This window comes from Pyxicephalus adspersus, chromosome 5, assembly GCF_032062135.1.
Source record: "Pyxicephalus adspersus chromosome 5, UCB_Pads_2.0, whole genome shotgun sequence".
Classification (NCBI taxonomy): Eukaryota; Metazoa; Chordata; class Amphibia; order Anura; family Pyxicephalidae; genus Pyxicephalus; species Pyxicephalus adspersus.
In genome coordinates this window covers 27,470,459-27,486,249 of record NC_092862.1, presented here as the reverse complement: position 1 = coordinate 27,486,249, position 15,791 = coordinate 27,470,459, and the positions used below count along the sequence as shown (strand labels likewise).

The 15,791-nt window shown below is 36.5% G+C and overlaps 1 protein-coding gene across 8 annotated transcripts in view; it reads left to right on the top strand.

Moving 5' to 3' along the window:
- The window catches only part of RALYL (RALY RNA binding protein like), a 373,375-nt gene that overhangs the window by 305,075 nt on the left and 52,509 nt on the right, over positions 1 to 15,791 (top strand). For 7 of the 8 annotated variants that reach the window (XM_072410990.1, XM_072410986.1, XM_072410987.1 and 4 more), the window contains one exon: positions 14,586 to 14,633. The exons of the other annotated variant lie outside the window; for it this stretch is intronic. In XM_072410990.1, coding sequence (XP_072267091.1) covers positions 14,586 to 14,633 — 48 coding nt within the window. The remainder of the gene's footprint in view (positions 1 to 14,585; positions 14,634 to 15,791) is intronic. 8 annotated transcript variants of the gene reach the window in all.

Here is a 15,791-nt window from a genome sequence, read left to right as displayed (position 1 = left end):
TGTGCTGGGGGTAATCGCTGGGTTGGGGGCTTATTTCTGGGAATGGGCTAGGTGTTATATTTGGGCCTCGGGGTTATTCCTGGCAAGTTTGTGACATACCCACTTTTATACCCATGCACAATATTTGCCACAAAATGTGTGGCAATGTTGAGCCAAATTTTTACACTCATCCTTGGCTACATTTTATTTTGATCCCTTTGTACAGAATAAATACAAATAATATGTTTTGTAGAATTAAATGAGAAGTTCAAATTAAGGGCAAACCTTTTGAATGTGTACAAAATATGGAACACAGCATATACTTAATATACTTTTTGTCTACTGTGTATCCCAGGTGGATATTGCAAACCTATAACAACCTCCCTGTGCTCCCTGATGGGGAAAAGAAATGATTGTTTTTAGCTGTCTTCCCAGAAATGTGATGGTGAGCATGATAAATTACAATCAGTTCTGGAAGACTTTTTAACCTGAGACATTCAAACTGCAAATAATATTAATAAAATATATATATATTCTGTTTTTCTAGATGAATCTGCATCAACATTTTTACATCTTGACTTTTCCACCTTGCACATCTCTATCTTTTTTATTTTAGATATTCAAATCCTCAAGATGTTATCATTTAATAATGCAGTTATTAGTATGCATAGAGAATCTGTCTTTTCCCAGTGCACTTTTGTAGTGACTGAGCTGTCATGTGGAATTCACTGCAGAGTAAAAATAGGCCAATGTTTTCATTACAGTATACATCCCAATTACTTGGCATTCAGAGAGCTGTGCCGAACAGTGTCCTGAAACTCAGGTCCTCTCTAGGGGATAAAACAAAATTCAACCTTTATTTGTCAAAGGAAGCTTAGAACCCAGCTCCAGTCAAATGCTAAGACATTTTAAGAGCCTCTTTGTTCTTACAAATGAAACCAATTCAAAGTTATACAGCTCTAGGCTTCTTTATTTCAGCTATCAGACAGGCTGACTTGATATTGGGAGGTTGGGAGATGAATGAGCTTTGTACATAGTAATACAACCCACACAGTCTTGACTCTACCGTTACACGCTTACAAGTTTTTGAAGTACATAAAAATAACTTATCTTAGAAAACAAGAGGACAAATGGATTATATGACCCAATCAATTTTAAAATGTAATAAGAAAACTGAAAATTGCTGTGGGTAGCGTTTATAAATTGGCTATTTTCTGGAACTGTATATTTTGTTTCTTTATCCAAACCATACCAAAAATATGGCTGGACTTGCATTTTAACATCGGACAGTAAACTGTCAAAATATGTTCTTGCACATCTATGTATTCAAAAGGATAGATTGCAAATTTTGCACCCATCCTTGTAAAGTATGTCAGAGTAAAACAGCATTTTAAGGGACAGTCAGTAATTATTCTAGAACTCTTACTGGTAAACCTTTTGAGTTTGTGTACACAATCATGAAACATACTAGCATGTTAATGGGCATTCAAAGTGAATCTAAGTCTTAGGCTTTTCTAGTCACAGACAACCTGGAGGTGAAAGTGTGCCCCAGGGTCAGACACAGATTTCATTTTCCTGCATAAGCCATACTAAACTCAAAATACAGGGATATTTCAGTATATTAGAGAAAAAGCAACCAGAACTCTTATGATACTTGAGTAGGCTTTGCCTTCTTGGTCCCCCCATCTTCATATATGCTACAAAGTGTAGTGGGTCAACTTAACTAATAACAGTAAGAGGAGAAGACTACATGGACTATGATGTGTCTGTGAGATATCTGGACCCTTTTCCCCCAATACAGCACCTTGAGTTTTACCAATGAGGTGTTTGCAGAAGTATGTCTGTGTACAGTTATCTCACAAGTTTGCTTTAGTTTTTTAGTAAAAAGAGGATAAAGGCTATGTCTATATATCCACCCATCTATAGCTTTTGGTGGAACCAATTTGCTGTGATTGCTTTCTATTTTAAAGTAACATTATTACAAACATTGGAAGTCTAAGGTTTACGACCATCAGTATTCAGTAGTAACTTTGCATTGTTTTTGCAGGGGAAGAAGTCCAAATGTATAGCTTTTCACCTTTATTGCTGAATGTTGACAAATCTTCGTCTACCCCTGTCAACTTTACACTAACTTGGCTTAGTTTCTGTTTACATCCCGGGAATTCAGAGTTTATTCTTTACCTGTAATTTTAAATTATCAACCTGTCACTCAGAATAGTTCGCCGAAACATCCGAGTGCTTAAACCCATCACTTGATTGCGCGCCTGTCATGGACACCCTTTTGCACTTGTCAAAACCAGGACAACTGAACTGCAGTGACAGGTACAATATTACCAATAAATTGGATAATCAATCATGCATGTTTACAGCTTGACAGCAATGTCAAGTGCACCTGAGAGTCTTTGCAATTATTAAGGATAAGGAACCTATTACTTATCAGCTTTCAAATGAAAGTCAATGAATGATGGATTTGTACACTTAAAATGGTATTGAAAAAAAAAGGCTTTCTTATTTTTAATGAAAGCTTGTAAAGTTTTGCCTGCATACACACAGGTCCCTCCATGGCAGTACCCAGTTTCCCAGATTATTTACTATATATATATATATATATATATATATATATATATATATATACATACATACATACACAACAGCGTAGAATACCATAAAAGGGTATAAAGGAGTTGATAATATGAACATAGACTTTGACCACAATCCCATAAATTCTTATTTCTGATTTAAAATATTTTATATGAAATATTCTGTTTAACTAGATTCATTTGAAGGGTCATGAAGGGGGAAATAGGGGTTGTCCACCTTAGTGTTTGCAGAGGAAGAACAGAGATTGGCAAAGTAATACCCTAGCCACAATTTTTCATCTAGGATTTCAAACAGATATATGTGCAGTGTACAAGGCATAGGTAAGTGTACTAGTGAGGTGAGCAAAGTGGCAACCCTATTTTAGAAAGTCAGCATTAGGGCATAAACATCCAATATACCTGGCAGTAGGCATGTAACCAGTTTTGTATAGATGCATAGAAGTAAAGCAAGTTTGATGTATGATATAAAAATGAATTTGCCTTTTGTTTCTTGCAGTGGGAACACTGAGAGTACAATTTTTGCTGGAGAAAAAAAGGGAAAGTTCCAGTTGTTAATGTGTTGTGAAAGAGAAGGTGTTACCACAATTTAAAACATATTTTATTCTTTGTATATAGTGTTATTTTTGGAAAAAATATACTTTTTTTTAATTTGCTCCTTGGTTAATAATCAAAGGCCCACATGCTAAAATACCACATTATCCTCCAAGCCACATAAACTGTGTAATACAAAAAATATGAAAGGTATAATGAATCATAAATCATTAAGTAGATCTATTCGTCAGTGTTTAGTGCTTGTGATAAATACCCCAGGACTGTTGGAGGTGCCTACAGCAAATCGCAATGCAAATGAATTAAAATGAATGGCTGAATATGTTAGCGGCCAATAGCAGTAATTGCAATATTCTGTGCTAATTAAAATTTGAAATAAATGAGCTGAATACACAGTTTAAATTGGAGGATTATTGCAGTACATAGCCTATTTCGTGATATGCCTCGAAGCCAAGGCATCTGATTCAATCATATGAAAAAAAAATATACGAACATGAAAGATCTCATATCATTTAATAGCATTCTGGCTTCCTGTCCTCAAAAGAATAGAGCAATTTCTTGAGTTTTCTTCCATTTTTTTAAGCCTGACATGTGATGGTATGAGATGACACTAGGAGCAAGCCTCTAGTGTGAAGATTGTGTTTCAGATAGGTACTGCACATTCTTACAATAACAGGCTTAATCGGCAAGGCAAAGGGCAGTGTGCAAAAATGCAATCCCATGGCAACCAATCATAAATCATCTTTCTCTAATCTGACAATTCTGAACCAAAATCTGATTGGTTGCTCTAGGATAATGCACTTTGTGCTACTTTAGTAAAGTTCTGTTTCCTTTTTTAAAAATTGGTTTGAAAGAATAGATTTTGTAATACAACAATTGTTTGTAATAATGCACGGGAAGCTTGTTCAAATATTTCTTTTCACCCAGTACCTTGTAAAGGATTGTCAGTAGGTTTACATTCCCTTGATAACAAACTTGTTTTGTAAAAACTAGAGAAAATATAAAGATTTGATTCTGCCGACAGCAATTATCTGGATTTTTGCAGCTTTTCTAACCCACATTTGCAGGTTGACAGACATGGTAAAGTCATTAGTAGAGGAGGTTAGCAATCTACATGGCCTCGATACCCTTCACCGTTTCAACACTATGGAAAGTTCAAGCCAGCCACTGAGATTACCGTATTTGCTAGAAAAAAAATGCCACTGCTAAACTTAAATTGCAGCTGTGATTAGACTATGTACTTAATTTAGATTTTTCTATTAGGCAGTAAAATAGTTTTAAAAGAAGACCTATTTGATCTATGAAGCTATGCTAAACGTTATTCACAAAGACCTCAAAAAAGGCTCTGGATCCAGTTGATTATGCCAATTTATAATTTACTTTAGAGGGTTAGCATCGAAAACCTGTGACCTTTGTTGTAAAGATTATTTATCCACAATGCCTATGAATATAAACGTGAATTAGAGCTGGTTTTAAAGTGCTTTTACTGCTTGTTCATAATTGTTGACAGGTGGTCAGGAGAAGGACCCCACTTGGGGGGGGGGGGGGGCGCACCGGCCAGAGCTGCGGACCACGTCTCTCGGAGAAATCCTAGGCTCTGGGCAGTGGGCGGGTTGTGACTCTGGTTCAGAGTCCGTGCATTTAGTGGTCTGTGAGCTCCAAAGGGTTGGGGACCACTGATCTACAGGACTGAACTCTAAAATTAGCAGCTGAGTCCTGCACAAATGCAAAACACAGCTGGATTAGGCACAGGTGGGAGAAGTTCCCATCACAACTGCACACCTGCACAACAGTACCCAAGCTGGTTGGGTGGTCAGTTTAGATGACTTCAGCTGGAATAGGTATAGCTAGGAAATCTTCCAGTGAGTTGAGGATGGTTGTAAGAAACGGTGTTGGACTACAGGTACTGTCTACTTAAACCATCTCTGTTAAATCTAAAATGTAATCAAAGGAGCTCAGAAAAGATTATAGTGTGCGGGGAAATCAGAGAAACCAATTTCAGTACAGGAGAGGAAACTGTACAATCATGTTAGTCTGACAGTAAGGCTGAAGTTCAGATTTTACATTACACACACAAATGTATTGTCATTTAGCAAATACTTTATTGTATAAAGCAGCTACCCTTGGGTTCCATAGTAGATCTCCTCCTTAGGAGTTCCTTTATATTCTTTGGCTGATTGATCTACCATCTGACGGTACTTGCATAGTTCCCAGCACAAAGCTTTTGGCAGAGTCAGCAGGATGAATACAGTAATCTTCAACTGTCTAGAAGAGTATTATTTTGGCTAACACTGAAAAAGGCCATTCTTTCCTGATTGTTACCATAATGGGTGCATTCTTCCCACTGATCTTTGGTGAATTCATTTTATCAAAGGTTCTCTAACACCCAAAAATTATTTCAGCGGTTCTTTTGTGGTAAAAAGTTTAAAACATTTTTAAAAATGTTATTTAAATAAAAGCTATGCATGCCCTGAATATTGGCAAAACATGTTTTAATGTACAAAGATTATTATTATCACAATGTGTGTTCTGCTCCAGAAATAAACTGGCATATAGGAATGTTGAATATATATCAGAAAGCTTATCTGGTTATCTGGTTGGGTAGTTGCATTTCAGGAAAAATATGTGGTTTTGATTGAGCAGTCTGATGTGTGCATGATGGATGAGAGCTCTGGGGTAAGGTTCAGGCTAAATGCATTTTTGTCTTCTATGTGATTCGTCTAAGAGTCACAAGTGCCTGTCAGCAAAGTCATCTTAAGTGAGATTTTTCTACTTGGCTGCGATTGCTTGATGGAATATTATATGCTTTGGGCAGTTTCCCAGAGCATTCAATTAATTGGTTATTGATATACGGGACTGGTACCTGGTAGATGAAGGCGTTTGGTAGCCATAATAAATTTAGATTGATTATTTTGTTTGTTTAAGGTTAGAAAAAAAAAGAGGACAACTAAAACATTATGTGAAATATGTGGTGCATTGAAACTGAGGACGTGATGTTTTTGCCAATGGACACGCTTTTAAAAAACAAGGTTATGGCATTGTCTACGTACAAAAGCTAAGTGCTGAGGAGAGGAGAAATTTTCTGGCACTCAAACATAAACTCCAGATATTTATAAGTGTGCCTGACAGGTTCATAAATTCCTTTTAAAGGTCGAGTCAAAAACTGACGAGAAAGTTAAGTAGCATTTTAGGTGCACTTTTTGATTTTTATTTCTGTCAATTTTTTTTTTTGTGAAGTATGTAACAACGAAGTATGTAACAGTGAAGTATGTAACCAGTGAAGTAGGTAACAATAATGTTTGATACTGAAAATACCAATTCCCTCTATGTCTCATGGCTGTTTTTACTTTGTATCAGAAATAGCTATATATATTTACTATATAAGTTATTAGTGAATGGCAGGTAAACACTATGAAGATTCAAGGCTAAACTCCAGGTAAGCAGTTAAAATCACAGTTAAACTGTCTTACCTTCCAAAAGATGTATCATTTTGTAAGGCTAGTTGTGTCATCCAAACACCCTGTCAGACAGCATTTCTAGGTTCAGGATCTCCATTGCTGTTTTTCTGTACAACTTGGTCTAGTATAGAGCCTAGCCTTCAACAGCAATGGTGTCAATTCCTGTATTCTCAATCTCTATAAAAATGAGGCCCAGGGAAAATATGAAATGGGGCCTCAAATGTACAGCATCCCTGTTACCGGCATTCCCTTCACTCCCTTTCATTATGTCAATTGAAGCCCTGAAGAAGGTGTAGGACCCTGGCAGATAATTGCCCTGGGTCTAGTGGTAATATGTGCTCCTAGCACTGCCCTTCCCTCTTACGGACTATAGGAGCCCCCAAATATACAACAGGCCTACCAGAGGCCATAATGTTTACCATATTCTTCATATAAATAATAAAATATTTATTGTTCACGTTGGACATCCTTATAGGTATATACCTTACATTATGGGCTGCATTTTTTTATTCAACACATCAGGCCCACCCATATCCCAACACATAAACACTATAATACCCTAAAAATACAATAACACTGACAAAAATTATTATAGTTTAATATTAAAATGAAAAAAACTTATATATGCATTAACTAGTACATTTAACAATTGAAAGACACTCTGTACCAATACCTGACATTGCCTGGTTGATTAGGTCAAGGAATTGAAAGATATATGGCTGCCTCTAAAGAACATTTGCATGTACAAAAAATAAAAGGAACTGCAGCAAGTTAAGTTCACAAGAATTACTAGATGTGAATAATAACTATGAGCGGACATAGAAATTTGAAATTCATACTCACAGCTTGATGTGCAGGTTAATTACAGCTATGTGTTACTATTCATCAGTTTCTATAGTTTCATGTCAAGCTTCTATTGATAGGAGAGCTGCCCTTCTCTGTTCTGATAATAACAAAGTGGCATTTAATCATGTATTAACCCAATGGGCATACACAATTACTGTAATTTAATTCCTACTTGATGACTTACATTAATTACCTTGCCTGGACACATCCATATTTGTTGGCTAAATGTTACCCTTGCTGTGCAAAACCCAAATAGCTGAAGTCTGAACATAACACTTTGTGATGTGAATAGAAAGAATCCATAACATTTATTTAACTACTTCAGCTCCTTGTATATATATATCAATGACGGAATGAAAGTACTACATATATGAAATTTAGCTTATTTAGCCAGGAGTAAGTGAAATGAGTTATGAAAAGTCTTCTTCCTATTATTTATAATTATTTTAATTTGGGATAAAGTGAACTCCTCCCCACTTCAATGGAGGGGAAACATTTGCAGGAGTTCAGCTTTTTGTGATTTGGTGCATGTTAGATTGTTGTTACACCTTATTGTTGCCAGATGAACAGGTCTCAGAGAAACCCTATTAAAAAAAAGGACCTGATATATTAAAGTTTCCAAAGACTGGAGAAGATAGATTATCATGGGTGAACCTGGGTGAGAATGGCTTTCATACTGAATTGATTTGTATGATCACCTAAACATTTCTTTAAAAGAAACCTGAATATTTCAAACATATGGAGACTGCCATTATGACCTGAAAGATCAATGACTCAGTAAGTATTAAAATGATTGGATCAAAGATTTTCTCGTCCACAAATTTTGCAGTTTCTTGAGGCAAGCATGCGTGGCCCCTTCATATACCCTCTACAAATATGTGTTTCCATTTATAACTAGTAAGCCATTTTCACAAAGAATAGTTCATAGTTGCCCACATAGTTCATAGTTCGTAGTTCATAGTGCAAAGTTCATAGGTGCCCACCACATATATAGTTGAATGTCTAAAACAAGGGTGTCCAACCTACGGCCCGTGGGCCACATCTATTTCTCTGCTCATTCCCTCTCAGCTCGTTGCCTTGCGGGAATGGGGCGCACCCATCTCCTATGTTTTTCTATAAATATTTGCTGCCAGGATAGGGAGCTTCGTGAGTTTGCTCAGTGTAGACCTGGCAATCAGCTGTGGCTCACCTTGAACTAGGAGATAATCCCACCCTTCGTGCAGCAGCATGAGAGCTGTGTCTGTGTCCGTGCAGCTGTCATTATCCTCATGTATAAACCTTTATATCTCCTACACTGAATGTCATAGAAATGTGAATTTTTCAGGGTACACAGGGGACCATGAAAGCTGCAACTAAACTAATTTTCAGCCCCATAAACATAACAAGTTGTCAGATACGGGGTCACAAGCATAAAATTTTAATACCAATCAGGGCTGTTAAGGGGGGCTATTTCAAGACCAGGGTCCCCAAATTGAGTATGCATGTTAGGGACCCCCAGGGGCCACTTTCATGATAACGAGTATTCGGGTGCTGTCAATTCCCTCTGTGCTGTGGTGCACCAAATATATACTTACTTGTTCACAAAAACTTCAAGGCTGCGTTCAGACTGGCGGTGAGGTTGCAGTCCAGTTACCCCTTCATTGTGCCATATAAACCTGCCTAGGGCAAGATGCTTAGTACCACTCACTGACGCCTGGAGTCAAACCTGCAGATGCTGCAGTCTGGGAGACTGATCACCTGGTGGGGTACTTGTTACACATAGCTGGACACTTACCTTCTGTGAACCCCAAATTCCCTTAAACAGTAGAAAACGGGAAATGTAGAATAAGTGGGGGACTCTTGTGGCTATCCCCCCAGCCACTAAAATTTTATCACTCCTAGTATACCTAGGTGGCCTATCACATATAGATGTCCGCTTATGTTCTTTGAACCTCATTTTCGCTTGATAGGGAAGCTGTAGGTATATTAAAATGTAGGATATGTGGCGGACTCTTGTGGCTAACTCCCCCTAAAATTTTATTGCTGCAGCACCGTCACAAGATAAGAAAAACTATAGCTATTATACCATGCTACCCTGTCACACAAAACTGGCCACTTACCTTTTGTAAACCGTAATCTCTCAGGAACAAACAAGTGTAGGGATCTAAAGATGTAGTAGTGAGAACAACTACTCCTTGGCTTTCAGTCACATGAATTGCATTTCTCTGAAAGTATCTATAGCAGAGATTTTGGGGTACAACGAAAATTAGGGACCCCCCTAAAACTGTCAGGACGCATTGCATGGTGTAGTTTCTGCTCTTGGTACAGGAATGATGAGCGAGGAGCAATATATAACCGGCCAGCACCATATGATAGCTTTTGTTTTGTATCTTTAATTAATAAAATGTCGCAATATTTAAAATGAGCATTAAACGGTGCGTGCAGAAATTCTTGATTTGTCATTTCTTTTATTTGGTGCATGTATGTTACATTTCAATTTTATTTTAAATTGAAAATATTATAGTTTAAATCATACATCTTTAATGTTTGTTTGCATTGTGGCCCGGAAGTTTTACCTCAATGTTAACAGTGGTCCCCAAATGAAAAAAGGTTGGGCACCACCTAACTGTATGTTTTTGGGATGTTAGAGAAAAGGGGGATGCCTGAAGAAAGAAAACCTACCAAACAGACCAGTATAGGGAATGACTATTACACAGGAAGCCCCTTTGTTGATTCCCACCCATGGTCATGAAGCTTGTCAAGCTCAGTTATTACTTTGTCCATGAAAGTATAGCTGTGAAATCTGATATTATGATCGCATGAAAGTCACTTCTTTCTCTTATTGAAGTTTCTTTATCAAGGTAATGATGGTGTGGTGAGTGTTAGTGAATTTCCAAATTTCCAGAGTAGAATATTGCTTTGATTTATATGTATAGAAAATCTATTAAAACGTGATTTTTTGTAGTCTGACCAATGCTTTAATCAAATACCTTTCAACAGATATTTGATATTCTTTCAGGAACTAGTAATATACTTTTGCCAAATAATAATGCTGTTTAGTTCTGCAATATAAAATAAGGAATGTATTAAATAGCAAGCTGAAGTTGGAGGTTTAGGTCTAAATCAGCATTCAGAAATCTGAGTCACTGAATCACGAAATAACTCAGCAAATATACAGAATATTAGTAAGCATATTCACTATTGGTTGACATATCAATATGACAATAACCATGGAAATAAAGTTAACCTGTTCCTCCTTTCTGCAGGCTTTTAAAATGGTGTTGATGCTTTTATTTTATATGACTAAACTATATAGTGTTTAAATAAGCTGGTACGCGTAAAATCAAAACTCCTTTCTTGAAGTGCATGATGAAGTTCAGATAGAAGTTCATGTTTTCATTTAGAAAACGTTGACCGCACACAGACCTAGATAATAGATGTCAATGAAAGTACCAGCCAAGCACCTAAAAAGAGCCAACACCCACATTCTACTGGTCTAATGAGTGCACCACACCAAGAAAAAGTAATGGGGAATTTTTCATGGGGTTTATTTTCTTCAACAATCTAAGGTCCATCTGAACACATCCTTAGAGCCAATCTTTTAAGGCTGTGGGTGGATGAAATATTCAACTGCAAAAAGGAATCCAACATGTGAGCTGTCAAGCTAGTGGCCACATTTCAACTTTTTGTCTCCTTCACAAAGTAAGAGCACTTTTAGTTACAACCCAACATGGGTCCTGATTAACATCACAATGCCAAATCACCTCACCCAGAATACTGCTATGAGCTTGATACCTATGAAATTTGAGCTCAGGCTGAATAATCCTGTGAAGGACATCTTGAAAAAAGTTACATCACGGCAAATATTTTTTGCAGTAAAGGTATCAAATCATACCTTTGTTGTTACCATCAGAATAACCCAGCCCTGAAAAAATTTAAGTATCATTATTAGGATGGACTGCTCCTTTACTTAAACATTCAGACAATCTGAGTGTCCCTGTTTATGGATAATAACAGCCTTTAATCCGCTGCATTGTGACTCAGTGTCCCTCTCGGATGTGTGCGGTTAGCTTAGCAGAAAGAATTCAGGGATGAATCACGATCACACATAGATTACCTAGTACAACCTTCTCGACAACAGATAGCTCTGGTACTGTATGTTCTGATGGAAAATTAATTTAAGATTTCTGGCAGTCAGATGTTCTTCCTATTGATGTGCCCAGGACATTAAATACAGATATGTAATTTTTTTAATATATCCTGGTTTGGTTGTATTATTATTAAACAGTATTGTAAGCTAATAAAAGTTATTGTTCATGTTATCCTGATACACACAGGAATGTATTAAGATTTAGGGATTCTGGGTTAGAAAAATCTGGTTTGTCAGGATTGAGATTTAGTAATATCTGTGCTAAGTAACCAAAAAAACATTTTGTGTAATTGTATTTCAAAGCATTTTGCAGAAACTAGATAACTAGAAACAATTTTCTGGCTAGCAACATGCAAAATTCAAGATGTAATCTCAATATGCATGTTATGTATGTAATATGTAAATAAAATGGTTTTAATATCCAGCTTTTTTGACATTAGAGCATTAGGATATTAATGAGTTCTATTTACATTATTATTTTATATTTTATCCAATAAAAGTTTGAAGACAGTTTGGGTTTACTGCTTTGGATACATTTGAAGTCCCATTGAAATGCATAATTTTTTGATTCTTACATTCAGGGATGGGGCATCATCTAATTGTATGGTCACACCAACTCTATAAATTTCTAGCTGTGAAACTAATCCATGACTCAAAATGCTCTTGTTTCAAGGACACATATATCCTGTGCATATGGAGAGATATGTTTTCTTCATAATACATTGTTTTTGTTAGAATTATATGTCAATTAAATCATTAATTTCTAGCCATTTGAGATGTGATAGTAGATTTGAGCAATCTTTTTTGCAATGAATGTAGGTTTGTGCACAGATCTAATATGTCATACCGTCTGTCTTGTTCTTTCTCGCTACTTCGTGTTCTGTTTTGCTGCAATCTGTAAATCTGTTCAATGTTTATCCTTATCCGAGTTTGGACCTGTTCCCTATGTCACATTTCACCCCAAGCACTACCTTTTATAGTAGAAAGTTTTTTTTAGCATAAGCTAATGTTTTTTAGCTTATCCTTTTTATGCTTTTTTCCTTTGTATTCACCTGGTAATCCTTCCAGTAACACAATTCCTGCCCTAGTATATACATAAATACTAACAACTAAATTTACATACATGTTAGGATCCTACACAATCCTTTCCAACGAAAAAAGGCTGAAAGATGCATGAATGAGTGTTGTTCTGTTCTATGGAGAGGGGAGAGAATGACCTAACTGCGCTTTCTCACCTTCACTTGTATTGTAGTCGTTCGTTGTTTATATACTCAGGTCTTCCCACTCATTCTGTCACTAGGCCTGATTTATGAAAACTCTCCAAGGCTAGAGAGGATACACTTTCATCAGTGAAGCTGAGTGATCCAGCAAATCTGGAATTTAAAAAACAAACTCTGCAGTGTTTGTACTTGAATGTATTACTTTGTTATAATATATAAAGAAAGTTTGCTATTGGAGTATAGTGATGCCATCATTATTGATCTGCTGTAATTTAACTATCTAATCACAGTTTTGACTAGTATGTAAAGCTTTGAATGCTGTAAAGAAATTAAACAGTCAGGACCAAGCTAAAGTGTCTGATTTCAGGTTTGCAGAATCAACCAGGTTCTACCATAATAGTCTTTCCCAGTCTTGGAGAGCTTTGATAAATCAGGCCCATTGTGTTTGCTAGGGATGCCTGCATTAGAAACCAGAACAGATAGCAAGTGGATAATTAAAATTTGCATTTTAACTTTTTATGTGTCTGCTTGCTTATAATCAAAATTGTTTAGTTTTATTAAAATTTTATCAAGAGTATGAAATCAAATGTAAATGTCAAACATATAGCCAGAGTAACTTTAAAAAGAAAACAGTATCATGGGCACAAGGTCAATTACAGATAACTGGGTTCAAGGTGTACCGTGAGGGAGTAACATCCAATATTACAACAACAGGCTTTTGGTACAAAATTATCATAAAATCATACCAGGAAAACTGCTTTTGAAAGTCAAGCCCAGAAAATAGAGGTAAACTAGAGGTAAACTAGAGGTAAATGTAATTAAAAAATACCAATAGATCGAGTCAAAGGGCACAATAAAACTGAGGTCAGATTAAAAGGAAAAACACTGATATAGTGAAGCATAATAAGACAGAGTCAAAATTGAGTATTTGTACAGCTAGAGGGCTTGAGATTGGGAAGCGTCCCTTTAGGTCACTTGGGTAAGGAATAGCACAACATCATGTAGGCTAATTGATACACCATAATCCAAAATTGCCTAATCTTAGGGCACTGCCACCATTGATTGTACAAGGTACCAGCTGAGGAACAACCTCTAAAACACTGAACAATAACCTGCGGACTGGACTTCTGCATACGTTGGGGTAGTATATAGTAGTATACTGCTGTATTATCAGTTTTAAATAACATCAACCACTGAAACATTGATACTGCTCTGTGCCATAGTATCCCAAATTTATACCCAGTCCTCAGGGTCTAATACAACACCAAGGTCCTCTTCCTAGTGGTGCATGTTTGGCAAAGGAGAGGGAGCTTTGGGTAGTTTTATCTAGAACAGGGTAGACTTTGACCCCCACCCCTGTGTGGTGATCTCTTGCGATCTTTTCAATAGCCAGTACTGAACCTACTTTAATCCCCAGCGCATTGTCAGTATGTCCAAGGAAATATTCATAGGGACTAAGTGATACCAGTATTATTCTGTGCAAAAGCACAATTTAACATTCAGCTAAAGTCTCTGTTTTATATGTAAATAAGATCTCCCCTTCAATAAATGTTCTTTTTAGCAATGTCTTAAAGGTCTTTTATTAAAGCATGTTCTCTGGACACAGTAATGCAGCAGTTGGATGTGACATTGTAAAAAGCTGGGAAATTACCATACTTAACAAATCTTATGTGAGCTTTCAGATAAAGGCTTGAAATGATGTCTTTCACTATAGAGCTAAATTGTAACTTTCATTCTCCAGACATCAATGAATGTAATTATTTGAGGCACCAGATCATTACTGTTCTTTGTTTTCTTTCTACAGCGGCTATGAGTTTGATTATGATTACTACCGGGAAGATTTCTACAATCGGTATGTGCGCTTATTGCTTCTTACTGCTGTTTCTTGGTTTGTTTAAAATACAGAGGCAAAAGTGGACTCCAAATCCAAGTGAAACCAATCACGCTTTACCCTTTGTTTAAAAAAATGTAAAGAATATTATTGTACAACTGTATCGGGGCAGTAGTTCATCTTTTTTTAAATTTTATTTAATGGAATTACATTTTATGGAATTGTAGTAATTGAAACTATTGTAATAATGGAATTTTATGGAATTGTAATAATTCAAACCCAAAATGAAAAATAAATCACTTTAGGAAAAGATTACTTTAAGAAAACTCTTGTATAGACATAACACAGACATTCATTGTTTGAAAACCTAGAGATAATAGTAAGTTACCTTCACGTCTGTTACTGCACGCATGTTTTACAACGGGTTTCTTTATTTTGCTTTTTTCTGGTTTTCCCTTTTATTTTCATATATAACTGTGGTGTCATCAGCTCCTGTTCTACCATTTCTATTGCATAAGGTGTGTGGGGGTGTTCACAGAACACAGGGTTTACAGAAGATAACTTGGAAAGTTTAAGACATTATCACAGGGACACAGGGAAATATAGGTGAATTTTGGTTCATGATTTTGTTCACTTTTGAGTCACTGACCTGCAGCATATACTGTATGTCTGATATATACCAGCTATTCCTAATTTACATATCTGTTTATTCCAGACAAGTGAGTTTTCATGAGAGGTTAGAGATAGGAATCTAAATGGTTCTCCCATGACAAAAAAGACGTGTATAGGCCTCCTGGTATAGTTCTCTTTATAAATGTCATCAGTTTGATGTATGTCCTAGTTAGGCTATTGAGCAAATTTTGTACTGTATCATTCTCTCAAATAATGTGTAAGTGATTTGCATATTTGATTAGAAACAGGTGCATCAAGTTCCTTTTTTTTGTTTTTTAACATCAGTGTTGTTTGGTGTGCTGGCTAGCAGAGGTAATGACAGGAAATGCGTCTATTGAACATAATGCCCCTGATTCATCAATAAAATCTGCGCTCGCTGGAAGCGCGAAAATACGCGCGGCCATCGATCGCGGTTTACCGCGGTCCGGACTCGAGTGTGCGCGTACACTCGCCTCACTGCCAGCCGGATTCCTGCATTCACAATAATAAGCAATAGGGAGCGCGAAT